The sequence below is a fragment of the Brugia malayi genome (assembly GCF_000002995.4).
Source record: "Brugia malayi strain FR3 genome assembly, contig: Bm_v4_Chr4_scaffold_001, whole genome shotgun sequence".
In the NCBI taxonomy this organism is placed as follows: Eukaryota; Metazoa; Nematoda; class Chromadorea; order Rhabditida; family Onchocercidae; genus Brugia; species Brugia malayi.
The window spans coordinates 189570-207961 of NW_025062478.1; the positions used below are offsets into that span (position 1 = coordinate 189570).

Sequence of the window (18392 nt, forward strand, 5' to 3'; positions counted from 1 at the left end):
AAAACGCTAGTTAAATAGAATACTGAAAGGACTGTTATAAAGGATCAAAAGCAGCATTCCGGTTTTTTTTTTTTTTTTTAACTTTTTTGATGCCAACAAGGACGGTTAGGTGAATAATTTAATAGAATCGGAAGGATATTATCATCCGGAAACATGTTAATGAAAGATTCATCGTAAAGTGGTTGCATTTCAGGTTTTACCAACTTTGCTTGGTTCTGAACGTAGCTTTGCACAGTTTCCAATTTTGCTTACCAAAATGAACGAACAGATGGGTAAAAAACGAATATCAGCAAATCAATACCGTCTTGTTTCTTTGCAAAATGTATTTCGATTTCTCTTTGAAATGGCTTTTACGTCAGCAACGTCAGTTCAGGTAAATTATTATTGCTGCTAAGCCAGAATTTGATGATGTGTTCTCGAAAATTTGAACTATCACAAAACTTACTTATTAGGGAATTAATTGCCCAACGATAATTCTATCTGTTTTATTTCTAATCGTGTATTTTTAATAGAATGAGAGCCGACTACGTCTTAGAACTGTTGCACATTCACTAATTATTGCAATTGCTCGAGAATTGGTGACATCTAAAGATACTATCGGTGATGGCCCACCAATCTTGCAAACGCCAAACAGGTCTTCTTTGATTTTCATCTTTATGTTAGCACGTGAATAACGTGAGTCACGTACATACTGACGTACGCTCTTTCTTTCTGTTGCATTTACCGTCATTATACTTTAGATGCTTACATTTTCTATCAAAGTAGTGATGATATGTACACATTTAAAGGCAGACGAATTCCTTTCACATCCATTCTACTTTATTATCATACATTGATAGTATTTTCCAACCAGGTTTCATTTAAATCTTGAACTCTGCTTTAGGTTTCGTCGTACTGCAGCACATGCAAGTTGGGATGTAAGCAATGGTGCATGCGATGCAATTGCATTAAGTGTAGATGTAACTGGTATTACTTTACATGGAGTTGGTGTATACTGTGCTCACCACGACCAGGAACAGAGCTTTGTATGCGAGGTAAATATGAGGTTTTTTTGTTTTATTTCACTGACTCTCGAATATAACTCATCACTCTCGATACATTGCATATTTTATAGATTTCATGAATGTATAAATAATTAATAACAGCAAAACATTTTGTGGAGGATTAGAATTCATGATTATTTTCATGCATTTTCTTTACTTACTAGTAACTTAATTCGGTTTATTTTTCTGAAATTTATTTCAAATTCATATTTCCACCTAAATTCTATCAAAATTTAGGTACTATTAAATGGTGGTGATGCAGCACATGAACAATGGAATGTACTGGAAAAAGTTGTTGGCACTTTAGCGAATAAATTTGAGCCTTGTCAGCGAGAAGTTTGCTTGTTACGATTAACCAAAGTTATCAAACTGCAGCCTGGTTGTACCTATGCTATCAGACTACAGATTAATGGTGGCAAAACATTTTGTGGTGAAGGTAACAGTTCGAAAGTAAAGCTTCTTTTCGAAACTCAGAAATAAGTATTGTTACTTATGCATTGGAATAGAGTAAGTAATAGAATTGTAATGGTTATCATCTGGTATGATGAACTGCTTTAAAAATCCAAACTCTATTTGGCAACTCGTAATTTTGAATTAGTTTTTTTTTTGGTGATAAATCTAGAAAGAGTTTCTTGAGAGTTAAGGTGGTAATTACAGATATTCTTTAGACTGCAAAAGATATCGGCACACAAAATTTAATTATTTTTTCTCTAAAATTAGTAATTTCCTTCTCATTATATTTACCCTAAAGAAATTCCAAACTATTTGCTTCCAAATTTCAAACTCTTCGAATCTCTGAGGTTATTTTTTCAGGCGGAATTGGAACTGTTCGATTATGTAACGGAAGTCGGATGCATTTTGAGTCCTGTAATCTAAGCCTGAACGGAACTTCCTTGTCTCGTGGCCAAATACCGTTTGTTCTCTATTCTATACAAGACGATGAAAGTGATGTTATTCAACAGTTAGCTAATCCAGAACAGGTTTTTGCTATCTTTCATTTCTTCCCAGATTTTATTTTCATTATCTTCAGAAAACATTTTGCTTTCCTTCATATCTAATGGAATTTGAAAGTCCCTAATTTAAATATGATGAATATACCCATACATAATCTGATTCTTGAAACTCTAAAAGTGTCGTAGCATAGCACTAGCTGATACTAATAGAAATTAGCTTCTTCAGTAAAGTCAAGAAAAATAATTATAGCATTAAGTAACTGGTAAAAAAGAAAAAGTTGGTTAACATAATATCTCCTACTTGCAAGATTCTCACCAGAAAAAGAATAAATATGGTTTGGCCATAACCATAACAGATCTCTCTATAGTTTGCACTTCATTCTTGGCATTTTTTTGATATTTGGCTGAGCATACTAATTTCTTAAAAGGGTAATCAAAAAATGGCTAATTTAAAGCTAAGTGTAAGTTATATATTTATTATTTTTCAGTTGGCCAATTGGTTCTTATTGCTAATTCGCATGCTATCATCTAAAATATCAGATTTAATTGCAGCCGGAAATCTTTTATCTCAGGAACAGTCTTTTTGTTCAAGTATTGCAGGTAAGTTTTATCATCTTATTTGTTATCACTGTTATCTGTGTGTTATCACTGCCATCTGTTATAAATACTGTTTACAAATAACATCATCATACTGTTTTAACAGATAATAGAGGAAGTCAGTTATGACCATATTCATGCATATAATCTGATAAGAAATGCGTCTGATAAATGAGTGATAAAGTTGTGATAACGTTTATGCTAATAATAGCGGAGGACTCACTTAAGGTTACATAATGGTATTTCTGGAAGCTAATCCACAACGTGCACTGGATGTAGTTGCAGTGTTGGATGATCTGCTACCGATGGTTTCATCAGCAAATGGTGAACGACTTGCTGAGGAACGAGAGCGTCTGCTTATGAAGTATTAACTATTTTGATAAATCATTGAGATGGACTAAATGGCATCAATTATATGACTGATTATTGTTTACAGATCGTCGCATCACAACAACGCCTATTCACGCAGTTTGCAAACAGTTATTGAATCAGCACATCCGTATTCATCTTGTGGGATACAGTCGCAGGTATATATAATTTGTCGCCGAGAAATTAAATTCATACAATGATATCACATTTGAACACTGTTACCAACTAGTAAATTAAATATTTCGATCAGACTTGTAATTATGTTTTCATACTTAATGTTTGGAAATTTTTTGTTATCAACCGAACACACTGAATTATTTTTCGTTCTTAAATTCTGCAACAATATGTAAAAAAAAGTTGAACACCTAAATGAGTTGGAATAAATTTGAAATAAGAGACTTTGGTTAAATTAATTGCTTACTATTAATGTTCAATGCTCATTTGTCATGAAAATTACATGGATATATCTATCAAGAAATATGATTAATTCCAAATTAATATTGCAGTTAGAATTTTCGATTTCAATTTTGATTTTTTTAATAGATTGTCGACTTCGGCAAAGAAGTCCAGTTCATGACAGTGCAATTCAGTGAGGAATGCTGTACCGGTCAGGCAGATGATATTTTATGGATTTATGCAAAAGTTGGTACCGAATGTTATGTACCTATTGGAAGGTAATTTTTTGTTATTTTGAAATTTCAGCAAAAAAATCTATTAATAGATAATTTTTTTGGCTCTTTTAGGTACTACGGTGATCGTAATTGGCCTGATCGTATGCTGTTGATTCCGGGTTCCAATTTATGGTTCATAATGGAATCGGCATATTATTCAAGTGATAAACCTATTGAGCAAGTTGGTTATATCATATCATTTAAATTTCTCTACCAACTTATTTTTGAATGTCACATATTGAAAAATTGTTGTATTAGTATACAGAGTGATGTTTTTTAGATTTATGGTTACCGATGTACAGTTACAGGATATCGATATTCAGAAAAAGATTCTGATATGATTTTGGAAGAAGAATTGACTTGGATTTGTGCTAGTGCATGCAGATTACTTGTCCAGGTGGAATTTCTAGCTTCACTTCTTTTCTTATTAAATTTTGAATTTTCATCTAAGTATTTTCAATGTCTTAAAAACTTATACTTATCTACGAGATAGAGAAAGAGTACATTTCACTTTTCCCTACCGTTTGCAGATTCCGTCCGTCAAAACCGTGATAGCAGCAGTAACGATGGTCGAGGATGAAATTGATGATATTGTCCGTAAACATGGCACATTACTTCGGAAGGGATTAAATCTTTCCCATCTTCCAACAGTTAATGAAGTTCTGAAGCGTAACTTGCCAACTCCTTTACAAACTTCAGGTAAACTTAGCAGTGAAATTTTCGTCTATTGAAAAAAAAAATTCTTTTTTTAGTTAAAATTGTTAGTTATAATGACAAGACTTGTCTGTTTTTAAAACGATTTTATTAAAAAATATTTCTTCTATTATCTCTCTCTCTTTTTTTTTTTTCCTTTGGATGACCGAATATATTGGATTTAGTTTGGTACAGAATTAAGCTTACTTTTTGTCAAATTGAGGAAGTAATTTTTTAAGATCTGAAATTCTTAAAAGAGTTTATCACTGCTTCTGCAAATACTGTGGCTGGTTTCCTGGCACGATGGTTGATGAATGAACCAGTTGTAGATCTTCATTCCAGTCAACTGCAAATGTCTGATGAGGAAACACGACTTAGAATTCCCACTCAGGTAATTCTAAAAAAAAGTTATGTCTCCTATAGAGTAAAAGTATTTCCTTTGGTTTATCCGTTTCTTTCATCATGATTTTTATGTGGATTTGTGCTGTGACACCAATCAAATAAGGAAAACAGATAGTATAACTAATACTTCATCTAATTTGTCTTTGTCCTTCAATCATTTGCATTGTTTACCCTTCCTGGGTTACAATATTTCTGAATTACCAACCTAATACGAACCTACCTCTCCAGGTAAAGCTGATTCCTAGAGATCAATACGGTCGTCTTGTGATTTGCCCAAATATGAAGGTTGAAATCACAGTTCGTACCGATGTGGCATCAGACAATAGTAATTCGAACTTTTATGGAACTGTAACTCATAATCACTCAGTTGTAAATCTTCCTCAACCACAGTCCATCAAGGTTAATTTAATTAACCGTTCTAAAATTATTTGCTCCTTTAGTGAAAGTTTGACATAGGAGATGAAGAGTAAGTAAACTGACTAATTTATTTGCTCCATATTTTAGATATTTAAATAATAAATTTAATTGATTCTGGAAATTAAATATTACTAAAGAAAGTCTTGAACAAATTCTAGAAAACTACGAACATTCGGGTTTAACTACCATATTTAATTAATTTAAACTTTCAAGGAGCCATATCGTCCAGTTTTCGTGAACAAAACACGATATGTTTCGATCACGGCAATGACTGCTTATCAGGATTATTGCTTTGAGGAGTTACGTCTTGGTTGTTACAAAGATGCGATCATGAAAGAGCAACTTACTGTAAGTCAACAAGTTGATGGCAGGTTGGTCCTTTTTTCATTTCACCTATTGATGATCTAAGTGGTAGGCGTTTAAGTGAGTTCAGCTAGAATAAAACATTAAATTACCTGAGAAAACTATATTTAGAAGCAGCAATCTAGCTAATATTTAATGGAGAGTTTCTTTACTTATTCTCTTTTACAAATATTTAAATTAATTTCTTAATTTAGTTTTTTGGCCAACTGGACACCCAAACATGGTGGCACATATCGAATCGAATGCCGTTTAGATGGATTTCAATTGGCTCAGAGCTATTTGGTTGAGGTAATTTTAGAAATGATATTTTTATATTTTGTAACACACTTTATATTAGCTTTTACTGAGGAATATTGTTTTTAACATTGTCAATTTGTTTCATACTAAATTATTTAACTTTAATTGATTCCATGTCCAACTTATAATATATCAATTGATTATTGAAGATTTTTAGAATGAATATGAGGTATTATATTTTGTTTATCATATATTTGAGATCCCCAATTTTGTTTTGTTGAGTAAAAAAACTAAAAAAGTTAAAAAAAGTTAAGAAGTAAAAAAAAAAGAAGTGGAAAAAGTGTTTTTTTTTTATTTTCTTGCTTTATTTTATTTGAAAATTTACTACATTGTTAAACTAAAGTTCAATTTTCGTTTCATTAAATTATTGAAATAAAGTTTTTCATGCTTATTTTGAATGATGTTTTTTGTTGTATTTTTCTAATTTTGTCTCTAATTTTTTATAGGTACGGGACAATAATATATTTAGTGGTTCAATGTCTTCAAAAGATGACAGTAAAAATCGTTTGAATCGAAGAGTAGCTCATTTTAGCAGGTTTGACTTAAATTAATCTAACCGAAAAAGAAATCATGAATTAGCTTCAAGCAAGATTCCAAAATTAGACTTACAGATTGCTGATTTTCTTGCTGTCAAATAAGGAGAATAAGGGAAAGTGAAATTAGAGCAATTCCTGGGAGTGTTTTTGAAATAGATTGCTTTCAGGACACGTTTTGCTTTATGTGACCAAAAGCTGATGATGAAAGGTGTACGAATCCGTGCTTCGCCAGCGTTGAATTCCTCACAAATTGGTGTCATACCTCGCGGTACTACTGTTTCTTATATTGAAGAAGTAGAAAACGCTGATGGTATCTGGTTGAGACTTACCGATGAAGCTTGTGCGATATACTGTGATGCACAATTACCTTCGCAGGTATGTCTCTCGAGAGTAGATCTATCAGGCCATCGTAGAAGATCGACAACTTGGCTGGTTTTCTATTAGTAATTTCCCAGTGAAGTCTGTTGATAACAGTTAAATCAATTTTGGTTTCGGGAAGGCATTTTATCTTTCATCGTTATTTATGGCTTTATCCTCAATGTATATTAAATCAAAAGGTGTATTTATGGTTCACTTAATCTTAGTAAGAGACATAAGTTAGCATTAAATTTAAATAGATTTATATCTTTTAAATCTGTATAATGGCTTTTTTTAAGGGTTGGTGCTTACAATATAGTAACCATCTAGGACGTTCATTCTTATTGCTACAATCCGATTCTACGGAGGATTTTATTCATGATTCTAATTTATTAAGTACCACCATCCAATTACCACAGAATGGAGGAACAAATAATGAGCAGTATCTTGAGCAATCGTTGCAACTTGATGTTGAACAGGTAAGGTCATTTTCCTCAATATAATAAATAAACTTTTATATCATAATTTCTTTAAGGATTAAAATTATTAAAAGTTACGATGAGTTGGCACTAATCAACTGAGTAGCATTTAGCTAAGCTTTTTTGATTAGTATTCTAGAAATTTCTTTCAGAAAGAGATTAGATTCACATGAATTAATATGTGAGATTTTGAATGATTTGAAGTTAAAAGTTCTTATAGATCTATGCAGCATGTGATTCGCTCCCAGTCTCGATTTACAATTATCCATCAGTAGATGCTATTTGTGGTGATGTTATTAGCAATGCAGAAACCGGTGAAATAAGGTCGTCCGGTTGGATTCATAATAAGCAGGGAATATGGATACGATTATCCGGCTTCGATCAAAAATATGCTTTTGTGCAGGTAAAAGACTAACCCAGAATGTTTCATTGATCAGGGTTTGCTTTTTTCAGCTTTTGAAACTAGGACAAGATTAGAAAAAAAAATTTTTTTTTCGTTCTTCATCGCATGATGAATTAAATTTACATCTTTGTTAGTCTTCGAAATTCAATTCTGATAGTATAAGCATAAATTCTATTAATTGGAAAATTTGAATTTGAATTTTTGTTATATATAATTGTAGTTAACTTTTTGGAATTTCACTTTTGTCTTTTTTCTTTGAATCCTAATTATTGGACGAATGCACTGAGATATTTATAGGATTTGGCTGGTAATCGATATTTACAAAAAATAAGTGACATTACACAACGCTGTACCAATGGAAATGTTGAAGGTTCACCGACGGGTCAAAAACCAATAGCGCAAATTTACCCGCGATCAAGGTTACAATATATCAAATTTAAGAAAGTTAACAGGAAAGAAATCTTATCAGTATTGATTTTGCAATTTATTTGAACTGTAGAAATGATTTTAGGAGTGATCAGTTGATGCAAGCATTAAAGCCTTCAATTGCTGACTGTTGTCGAACAGTATTCGCTGCATTTCTGTGGCATGAACGATTGGTGAAGGATGCAATGGTATGCAGTACGTACCTTAAATTTCATCCGGAATTGCATTCTGTAAGTTCTTTTCTCTTGCAGAAAAGAAAAATGTTTTCTTATAATAGCTAATAAGTTTATATTAACATTAGACAGAAAAGAATGTAAAGGTGAGAATTCAATAAAATTAATTCAATTTATAATGAATTATGGAAGTTTCACTATTTCTACTTCTTATTTCCCACCCGTTTTCATTTCAGATAACTTTCGGTCAAAATCGGATGGAACTAATCATGACTACACCGATGCATTCGCTTTTCAGCATTTGGCAAGAAATTAATGCGGCAGTACAGACCAGTATTGAACAACGTTCAGTACTTTTGTGTCCAGTGACCCCACGTCAGTTCGATGTGAAACCAATAAGTGTGAATATTGGCGCCTCTCGTCAAGTTTCTTCTTTTACTGTTATTTTTGTTCTTCTCACTAATTTCTTTTCTAAACTTTTAAATTGTCGTTAAGTGCACTTAAGAGATTTAAAAGATATGAATAATATTGTGAGGTTATTACTAAGGGATCATCGTCAACTCAACGAAAGGATTTATGTGAACTCTGTGAAGAGTGGCATGCAGCACCAGTGACCACTCATATGCGTATGGCACATCCTGGATGTAGCAAATATTCCGGTGGTCAAGGATATAACAGTTCTGGTAAATATACAAGTGGTTGGTCAGGAAATTGTGGTGATGGTGGACGACCAACTGCTGTTTGGTAGATTTAAGCGTTTATTTAACTGATTTCTCTGTTTTTTTTCATTTAGAATTTCCCTTTAGATTTTAGAAAATTATTAATGTTTTAGGTATTTGATGTGTGCTACATGCCGATCAAAATATTTGTTGCAGACTCCATCTGGACATCAACAGGTTATACACATATATATATGTTTCCATCACTTTTTTAGTTTCAAAAATTGTGATTTATTGAAAAGTAAAGAATGAGAGTGAAATATTTTTCACTGCTCGAATCTTCAATACTTCGATATCACAGCATACCAAACACAAATTTGTTATAATTTTTGAGTGCTAACTTTTTTCAGATATAAAGAAGTATTTGTTTTAGGAGCGAACTCGTCGATGGCGTGAATTTTGCGCCTCCTCAGCTGTCGCAGAAATGTCTCCAGAAGCAGTAATCAAGCAAAATGCAATGTTTCTTATGGAGTTAAATGCATGTTTGGATGATGATAGCAAGGATACGTCAAGAGCGACATCTGGCTGGACAATAAATCTTTTCCCACAATCATCCATGGTGACACCACCTGTCACTTCAACATGTATACAAACGGATGTTGGAATAGTATCACAACCAGTAACTTTGTCAATGATTTCTTTTTTTTGTACTGATTACAAAAACTGAGAACATTGCTTTTTCTGTTTTGATTTAACATCTGCTAATAAGAATCCTAAAATAGCAGTGAAACTTGCAGTGCATTGAATCAGTCCTGAAATTAAACTAGAAACTAATATTTCACTTTTGACCAATTATCATAGTAATTAATTGGTCAAATGTTTGGATATTGACCAAAACAGTTCTCATTACTGAGATTTTGGTTTATAATCTTGAAATATTGATGTTTAGACAACAAAATTATCAGTTTCCTGCATAAAATTGAAAATTAATGTACTTGATAATTCATATGATTGGATAAGAATTCGTATCCTTAATTTTTCAGTCCATAAATTTAATATTTCGTCCATTTCGTCCTGATGATTATATTTTACTAATAACGGATGACTTACAGCAATTATCAAATGGAGGTGGAAATGGTTGTCACCTACGAAAATTATCATATGCCAGTGACCCAGGACCAAAGCACAGTTGTGTTACTACTCATTCCGCTCTTTCAAACTACAATCCATTGTATTCGACGAGACGGGTGAGTTGTAGCCGAAAAGTCACTAATTTTCAATCAAAAACACAAGGGAGGATTTACTTGTGTGTTAAGTATGGAAAGATACTGATGAAAGAGTTTATATGGATGAAATTTAGCTATTTACATGTTTTATTTTTGGAATTAAATTTTGAGAAATCTAATTATTATAATATAATTTTAGCTTGGTTCTTCACCGCTAACAAATGCTTCCAACCAAAATGGAATGGTTAATTCGATACGTCGGAAGATGTTAGAAGGATACGAAAGGCGGCAGTCAGCTGAAGTAATTTTGTATTATAATATAATTTTTAAAATTTTGCTCAATGCTTTGAAGTCTTGCACTTTGAAATTTAGCTTGTTTTTATTATTTTTTTTTTTGAAATTCTTAAGGGCACTCATAAATTTCAAACTTTTTTTTGCAGATTGTTCAAAGTCCATCTGTAGCATTGAAATCACTGTTGGTTGAACAGAACAATATATCTGGTAGCGGTAACTTTTCAAGTGTTCCAATTTAGTATTATTAATAATCTATCACTCTTTGGATTTGTTGTAATGGAATAAGACTGTTTATTATGTTTTAGTTATTATACATCCCAAATAATAAATAATTGTTCGTATTATAACTTATATGTTGTGTAGTTATCAGTCGGTAGTTAATCAGTGTTGTTATCAGTGCTAGCAGAAAGTGAAATAGTGATGAAGGAGTAGTGGAATTGGTGAAGAAAAGTTAGTGAATGATTTCATTGGCAAATCTTGAATAATAAATATTTCATTTTTGCTTTCCAAATATATTATATTTAAGCAAATGTAAACGTATCACTTCGTCGGCCAGTACTTACTTTTGTAATGGAACGGCATAACTTGGCTCGTATACGGGAAGCAATGGCAACTGCTGTGGCTCGTGCTACATTTTTTGCACATTCATTCCGTGTTTGGAATTGGCTCTTGAAGATGGTTTCAACTGAATCTAGGTTAGTTTCGGAATTTTGAAGTTATAATTTCTCTAAATTTTCAGTTTCTTGAAGTATTTAAAAGTTAAATAATTAGATTGTTTCGGATTTTTATGAATTAGATGAATTAAGAATAGAGCAGAACAAAAAAAGAAACTTAAACTGTGCTATATACTTCTTTCATTAGAATATATCAGAATCTTCGGCCTGAATAAAATTTTACAACATACTTATAATATTTATAACATTCTGGAACTATATTCGAAGAATCCTGATAGATTATTACAATTTACTTGTAAATATAACGATTCATATTTATCATATCTCATATTTTCCAGTGTGGCAGATATTCTTTGGCAATATTTGACAGCATTAAACTCATACGTACCATTATGTCGATGGCGTAAAAATCATTTACGTTTAGCAACAAACTTACGTCTCTTACCACATCCGTGGCGTGTTTGCTATTTAGCTGGTCCAGTTGCTAATAAAATGGTTCAACAACTACATTCTTTCTTGCATACGGTTGCCGTTATCGTACAATCAAATGGTGTTAATACTAACTTACGCTGCTTATGCTTCCGGGTGTGGACCTTTCAGTTAACGGTTCATGAACAGGTTTATCTGGCTTTAAAAATTTTACTGAAATGTTTGGACTGTGCAATTTATCACAACTTTGAGATTTCTTGTTGCTAACCTTCTGTTAATATGCTGTAAATTTAAAAGGATGCTTTCATCGTTGATAACATTTCACTTTCTTTTGATGTTTTTGATAAGTGAATGTGACATCGCTTAACATCACACAACACTACAGTTTATGCATATTTATACACAATTCTTTGTGAAAGGTGCTAAGTTGTAGGATTTGCTTTCTCTTATATGCGATGTATTAGCAAGTGTCGGTAACGTGTTGGCTGATTCATCTGAAGATCATTCGTGGAATCTGGACGATGGCGAACGGAAGACAGATTATCGTTCACTTCAAGAGCAGAAATTATTGTTGTCTAGAAAGCGTAAGATTCAATGTTTGTGTTAAAATTTGAATTTTTGGAAATTTTTGAGATTTGAAATTCAGTCTTCTGACTCAGTGTGTTATCATGTAGGATTTTTTTTTTTCCTTTTCAATCTACAACTTGTTGATGGATACAGAAAATTTTTTAAAGTGTATAAATTTTGATGTTTCAGTTCTTTTAGAAATTACTGTTATTTAAGTTCTTCAGGAATACATTTTAAAATAGTCACAAACTGCTAATTGTTTTTTAGTGCAAGCAGATGTGAAGCAAATGGAAGATATTACTGGTATTTTGAGTTATGAAGCATCAAGTCGTCAAGCAATGATTGCATGTTTAACGGATGGGAATAGTGAAACTTTCTGGGAAACTGGTGAAGAGGTCAAAATTCAAATGAAATTCCAAAAAAAAAAAAACATATCTTTGTTCGGCTTTTTAAAAAGTTTTTGCGGGAATATTCAGAATTGCTGCTATTTTGAATTCATCAAAATGCTTCTACTTGTTGGTTTTCTCACTAAATTTCATCTTTTCGATGAAGTTGTTTTTCCACTTACATCATATCAGTTAGATTTGGATGAAATTTAAATTTGCATTTTTGTCAGTTTCAGGATAAAAATCGACCACGCTACGTGACAGTACACTGTGATATCCGAAGCTATAAGGCAACGCTACTCACTGTTTACGTGGATAATATTCGTGATGAGGGTTATCGAACGTGTTCTGTTACTGTTGTTACTGCGGAAAGTGATGGAAGCCGTCGAAAGATTCATTCCGAGTGTCTCGATCACGTATGTTGATTTATGCTTATGCATTTTTAGGTAATTTATAAAAATTTATGAAATCGGTATTTTATAGTGGAATTTTTCCCAAAGCAAATGCTATCTTTTTTAATAATTAATAGTTTCGAAAGGAAATGAATCATTCATATTGACTACTTCAAAAGTATGCTCGAATTTGCTATTTTTTTGTTTGTGAATTTTTTTCGCATTTTCATTTTGATTAATGAAACGAAATGAGAATCATTTTAAAGCAATTTATTGGCTGGATAAAATGCTGCATTTTTGGACTGAGCAGTATTCAAGTGATATTTCGTGGTAACGATCCCTCCTTACGTATACGTCAGGTTAGTAATAAAAACGCACTAATATCATTATAAATACTGGTAGATTTAAATTTCTTCAGTCATCGAACAAGGATGTCATTGCATAATGCAAGAAGAAATTACAGATATCATTATAATGCAAGAAGAAAAAAAGAAGAAATTATATTAAAATTTCAAATTTCTAAGGAAATGTTAAAATTTTAGCTTCGAGTTTTTGGTACTAGCACTGCATTGGATGTGCTTAGTACTCAGTCCTTTACTAATCGGAGTTTTCTGAAGCCTTCACCATCACATCAGCTATTGTTTAATGCTAATCAGGATGATGCATTTGCAGTTTTCCAAGCTATTGCTGCTCAAGTTAGCATAAATTTCCAACTAATTTAGAGGAAAAAACTGTGTACACTGAATAGTGTCGTATCTTTTCAACTAATTTCCATGATTTAGGATTATGTCCTTTCACCTTTTTTTTTAGAACATTTGATTAAGATATTTCATTTCTGTTATTTTGAAGAGATTATGTTTATTTTCAGGCATTTAGTGACGAATTTTCACAGGAAGAAAATGGCACATTACGACAACAAGTACTTGATCTGCTATTTAGTCGTATACAATTACAACCACTTCAGACATTTGTTTGTTCTCATATGATCAGTGCTTTGGAAAGGTTTTTATTTTTATTTTCATGATTTTTTTTACAGAGTCATTAATGATGATCGCTTATTTTCTTTCGAAGTTTTCTTGAGATTTGCTTCTCTTTTTATTCTTTTCCAGTTTTGATAGTAATAATATTTGGTAGTAGAAAATCTTTTATCACAGCCAACTTTTGAGAGAAAAGAGGATATCAAGAGGTACAACCTGACATTCTATATAAAATCATCAGTTGTATAGACATAGCAGTTATTCGAGATATTCATTCGAAACTTGAATTTTCTCATTTTCTCGACATCAAAATTCATGTAAGCTTTTTTTGTGTGCCTTTATTTTTGAAAGCTTCAGGGAAGTATCGTCATTGCGTGAGAAAGCAAAGCGCAATTATTCGTACGTTTGCGGTTTGATGGAAATGTTACTGAAGATTTGCAGTTCACGTCAAGGCCTGGAAGTATTTGGTGTCAAAAATAGGATTCTCATTATCCTTTCTGAGCTTTTGTTATTTGCTCCTCAGGCAAATCTTATTTTCGCTTTCTTTTCCTTTGATTAATTGTTTATTTCGCTTAATCAATTATTGTAGACATATCTCAATTTCTTATTTTCAATATATTCCATTATCTTCAATGTTTCTATTGTTTATTAATGACTGATAATTGAAACCTTGCTCTATATTTAAAGCGTTAAATTGTATTTCCCATCCTTGCACTGTTTAATTTTTGCATTTTCAGGTAGTACAATGTCAAGTATTGGAGACAATTGAGTGCCTATCCAAGTTATTCACGCCATCCGCAGTCGATTGCGTGAATTTTACACGGAATTTATTAATATTGATAACAAAAGTGATAACACTGCAAATACGTGATAAAATGACACGGTCACTAACTTCGGCTTGTTTAGCTGTTAGTTTTATCATGTTCCTCTTTCTCTTAAATAATGTAACCAAAACATTTTTTCTATCAATATATTTATCAATGGGACTGTTCTATGGATGATATAGCGACATTTTTCCTGCCAAATTACTAGATGTGAAATACTGGTTCTAATACCGTAGTTTTGATTTGAAAAAAATACTCTCTTGAAAATTTGTAGACTCATGTGACAAGTGCACCGATGTATTGGCGAATAGATCGAGCAGTTAGCACTGATATTGCTTATCTTGCAAAACAACTATTGAAAAATTTGAGGTAGTTAAATGTAAAATATCATTCGAAGACAAATAACAATTTGCTGTAGGCCTGAATTCAATATTAAAATGCTAAGAATTCCTTGCTTGCTTTGTAATAATGTCCTATCCAGATACAAGTGCACACTGTACTAATTGAGAGGAAGCAGAAAGATTTCATTTAGAATTTTATTTTTGATAAAATTATTTACATTCATGGCAGGCTGCTTTCAATATTAATAATTGGTAAAAGCGTTCATTGGATTATGATTTATTATTTGATAGATGAGAATATTTTTACAGTGAAGGACTGCTAAATGAATACTGGACAGTTCCTGTGCGTACAGAAATTGCAAATGAAATTATGAATTTAACCTCTTTGAATATCACTCATTCATACGACAGCGATAACTCCGGAAAAATAGCAACAGATGGAAAAGACGAAAGTGCGTCAGGGCAGGCAAATAGTTCGGATTTTTCCGAATTCATTAATACTGGTAATTCTCGATCAAAGATGCTAAAGAATGGAAAATTTTGGCTTGCCGTAGCTGCACTATCTTTGTTGAAAGAGAGCCAATGGCTAGAATTGTCATCAGTATGGCAAAGTCTACAGGTTAGCTTTTCATTTATAGTTATAATTAAGATTGCAAGGATGAGCAATAATGCACAACTTGCTATGTTTTCGAAAAGAAAATTAGAAATTTGTTTTAAAATCAGTGGACAAAAGATATTGGTCAGTCCATTTGCTTTTTAGTTTGATAAAAATTCATCAGAAGCAGAATTCTTATAATTTAATGAATTCACAAAATGGGAATTATCTGATTATTCAGTACAAACTGCGTTGGATCTTGAATATATATGGGTAATCTGATAAAAGATAGAAAAAATTTTTTTCTAGTTACAGCCAATTATAGTTGTTTGTGTTTTAGGCTTTCTCTTCAGTTTATGTTTTCAAAGTTATTGCAAGAAGATTTTTTAAGAATAACAAAGAAAGTTTAACGAGAATGTTGTGTGATAATCACGATGATGGTCGAACTTTAGCTAATGTGTACTGTGAAACTTGTCAATGTTCGTTATGTCGAGAATGCTTCTCTGTGCTTCATTTAAATAAACGAAATCGGTCAGTGAATTAATCATTCAGAAATTTCTTTTTATTTTATGTTCTCTTCCTTTTGAATTTTATTTTTTTTTTCTCATATGCTAAAATTTTAGTAGTCATGCTGTGCAACATCTTGGTGACACAAATGATCGTCCACAAGTTGAAGTACATGAAGGTTCCACTCGATTACGTTTACCACATGTTTTGGTACAACTTTCTATTTTATCTTGTTTGTATTGAATCTTTTTTGAAAAGATATAATTAATTATTTTTAAATCACATATATTCACAAATTCATATCACAAAAATAAGACTGTACTATAATTCTTGATAAGTTCTTATCCTTTTTTCTGTTAAAGTGCCCTCTTAAATGTATATTTTTGATAAAATTCTTTCCAACTTTATTTCTGAATCAAATCAAAATACATATTTGATTCTATAGTGGAAAAATTTGTCTACAATTTACAGATACTGTTTAATCCAACTACTCTGAACGGAATGGTAGAATTTAATCAAAGCATTATCCGTGAAAATATACCTTCCGTGCCTTATCATCGAATTTCTGGTAAGTATTTCTCCATTTTCTCTTGTTTTTTTTCTTTTTTTTTTTTGCAAAATTTTATCATCAAATTAGATAGTAATTTCCATAACACTTTATCTATATTATTTGAAGTGGAAGTGGCCATTTTTTATCTGATCAAATATATGTTTATAAGTCAGAAGTTCCTCAAACCAGATCACTTATTTTTCGCCATTCTAAAGTTTAAAAACTTTTTCTTATTCTCGAATACATATCACAGAAGCATTAAATATTCCAGATTTTAGTCCTATTATATGTGGTTAAACTTCGCATGGATTTTTAAATTAAATAAATTAGGGTAAAATAAAAATCTGGTATTATTAAATTTTATTTTAGAAATGTCAAATCTTGCTGAAACACGTGATAACTCTACTTGCCGTTTCTGTAATGCTCCATTGTGTCCAGATCAGGTTTTTTCTACACTAATCAAATTTTCATGACAGTTTCTGTATGTCTATTAAACAATTCAGGACAGGCAGAATTTTTGAACTAAGCTAATTGAAGTATTCGCTTTTCAAAGTGCTTTTGATCTTATTGCTACTTTCTTAGGTGTTCAATTGAAAATTTCACTTCTCCAATTCTGCAGATGACAAATGTTGAGAAGGTGTTAGTTATGGAACTGAAGATAATCTCTCTGGCAAGTTGCGCTGAGAGATTTCTTCCTTCTGCGCAATTAGAAGCTTTCCTCCAAAATTTAATAATGCCTTCCACAGATCGATGGTTTGTGTAATCACGAAGAGTGTCGTCACTTTGCAACGTTTGCTTGTCAACAGCAACTTCCATGTGGTCATATCTGTGGTGGTATACGTGATGAAGAAGTATGCTTGCCGTGTATTCAATGCAGGAAGCCAGGTAGAAGTAGTAGTAGACGTGAAGTAAACGTGAAGTAAACGTTTTTATTTGTTTAAGATTGAGCCAAGCTCTACTCATTGCTATCGTAATGTGCTTCTAGTCTTTAGTAACAGATACTTAAAAGGAAAACATTGGCATTGGTAAAACTTAGATCAAAACATTTTGCTATTCGATATGAACGAGTAATTTCCATCTCTTTTACAACTACATTTTGAGATACAAAACAAGACGCAGATGATTTATGCGTGATATGTTTCACGGATCGTTTGGGTGGTGCACCGTGTATTCAGCTAGCTTGTCATCATATCTTCCATTATCGTTGTGTACGAACCGTACTCGAGAAACGTTGGAATGGTCCAAGGATTGTCTTCCGCTTTATGCAATGCCCATTATGCAAGGAACAAGTTAGTTCTGTCTTTGCAATCTGATCTTTTTGTTTGCATTCTAGATGAGATCAACTCGACATAGCACTTGTAGAAATCTATAAATTATAATATTTTTTTTTTTTCATGCCAAATCATCATGTTTCTCTTCATAATTTTTTTTTTTCGAGTTTGTGATTTGATTGGAAGTTTAGCCAAGATATCCTATGCAAAATGGCAATGTTAATTTAGATAATTAGTATCATTTCTCGTATAGTATCTTTCAGCTGTAATTTTTTTCAATTTCCAGATTGATCATCCATCGGTAGCAGATTTGTTGCTCCCACTGAAAGATTTGTATAATGAAGTATTGAGTAAGGCACGTTTGAGACTCGAATATGATGGCTTTTTGCAGTCTCCTGCGACTATCTCTGAGAGCAGGTCATTTCCTTTTGTTTCCACTTTAGACTTCTCATCGCTTACTGAACAACCCTTTCAAAATTTTGACCATCTATCGAAATAAGGCTGTGAGGCAACCATCAAAC

General features: G+C 32.1%; 1 protein-coding gene across 4 annotated transcripts in view; it reads left to right on the forward strand.

The window, feature by feature from the left end:
• The window catches only part of Bm1864, a gene marked incomplete at both ends in the record, with an annotated part of 30975 nt that overhangs the window by 11567 nt on the left and 1016 nt on the right, over nt 1–18392 (forward strand). Inside the window, 48 exons of one of the 4 annotated variants that reach the window (XM_043081141.1) lie at nt 194–373; nt 513–634; nt 884–1034; nt 1281–1479; nt 1857–2023; nt 2485–2596; nt 2822–2957; nt 3030–3120; nt 3506–3636; nt 3706–3814; nt 3914–4030; nt 4164–4332; nt 4566–4717; nt 4957–5127; nt 5359–5516; nt 5703–5796; nt 6252–6340; nt 6509–6716; nt 6998–7177; nt 7398–7580; nt 7878–7999; nt 8092–8236; nt 8416–8604; nt 8727–8923; nt 9012–9075; nt 9272–9517; nt 9951–10085; nt 10264–10365; nt 10505–10571; nt 10885–11053; nt 11371–11650; nt 11895–12057; nt 12296–12423; nt 12651–12830; nt 13073–13165; nt 13349–13501; nt 13675–13808; nt 14141–14306; nt 14521–14691; nt 14882–14976; nt 15258–15567; nt 15935–16074; nt 16167–16260; nt 16522–16618; nt 16970–17043; nt 17347–17485; nt 17702–17889; nt 18158–18288. In XM_043081141.1, coding sequence (XP_042937075.1) covers nt 194–373; nt 513–634; nt 884–1034; nt 1281–1479; nt 1857–2023; nt 2485–2596; nt 2822–2957; nt 3030–3120; nt 3506–3636; nt 3706–3814; nt 3914–4030; nt 4164–4332; nt 4566–4717; nt 4957–5127; nt 5359–5516; nt 5703–5796; nt 6252–6340; nt 6509–6716; nt 6998–7177; nt 7398–7580; nt 7878–7999; nt 8092–8236; nt 8416–8604; nt 8727–8923; nt 9012–9075; nt 9272–9517; nt 9951–10085; nt 10264–10365; nt 10505–10571; nt 10885–11053; nt 11371–11650; nt 11895–12057; nt 12296–12423; nt 12651–12830; nt 13073–13165; nt 13349–13501; nt 13675–13808; nt 14141–14306; nt 14521–14691; nt 14882–14976; nt 15258–15567; nt 15935–16074; nt 16167–16260; nt 16522–16618; nt 16970–17043; nt 17347–17485; nt 17702–17889; nt 18158–18288 — 7091 coding nt within the window. The remainder of the gene's footprint in view (nt 1–193; nt 374–512; nt 635–883; nt 1035–1280; nt 1480–1856; nt 2024–2484; nt 2597–2821; nt 2958–3029; nt 3121–3505; nt 3637–3705; nt 3815–3913; nt 4031–4163; nt 4333–4565; nt 4718–4956; nt 5128–5358; nt 5517–5702; nt 5797–6251; nt 6341–6508; nt 6717–6997; nt 7178–7397; nt 7581–7877; nt 8000–8091; nt 8237–8415; nt 8605–8726; nt 8924–9011; nt 9076–9271; nt 9518–9950; nt 10086–10263; nt 10366–10504; nt 10572–10884; nt 11054–11370; nt 11651–11894; nt 12058–12295; nt 12424–12650; nt 12831–13072; nt 13166–13348; nt 13502–13674; nt 13809–14140; nt 14307–14520; nt 14692–14881; nt 14977–15257; nt 15568–15934; nt 16075–16166; nt 16261–16521; nt 16619–16969; nt 17044–17346; nt 17486–17701; nt 17890–18157; nt 18289–18392) is intronic. The other 3 variants (XM_043081139.1, XM_043081142.1, XM_043081140.1) reach the window with 3 other exon arrangements.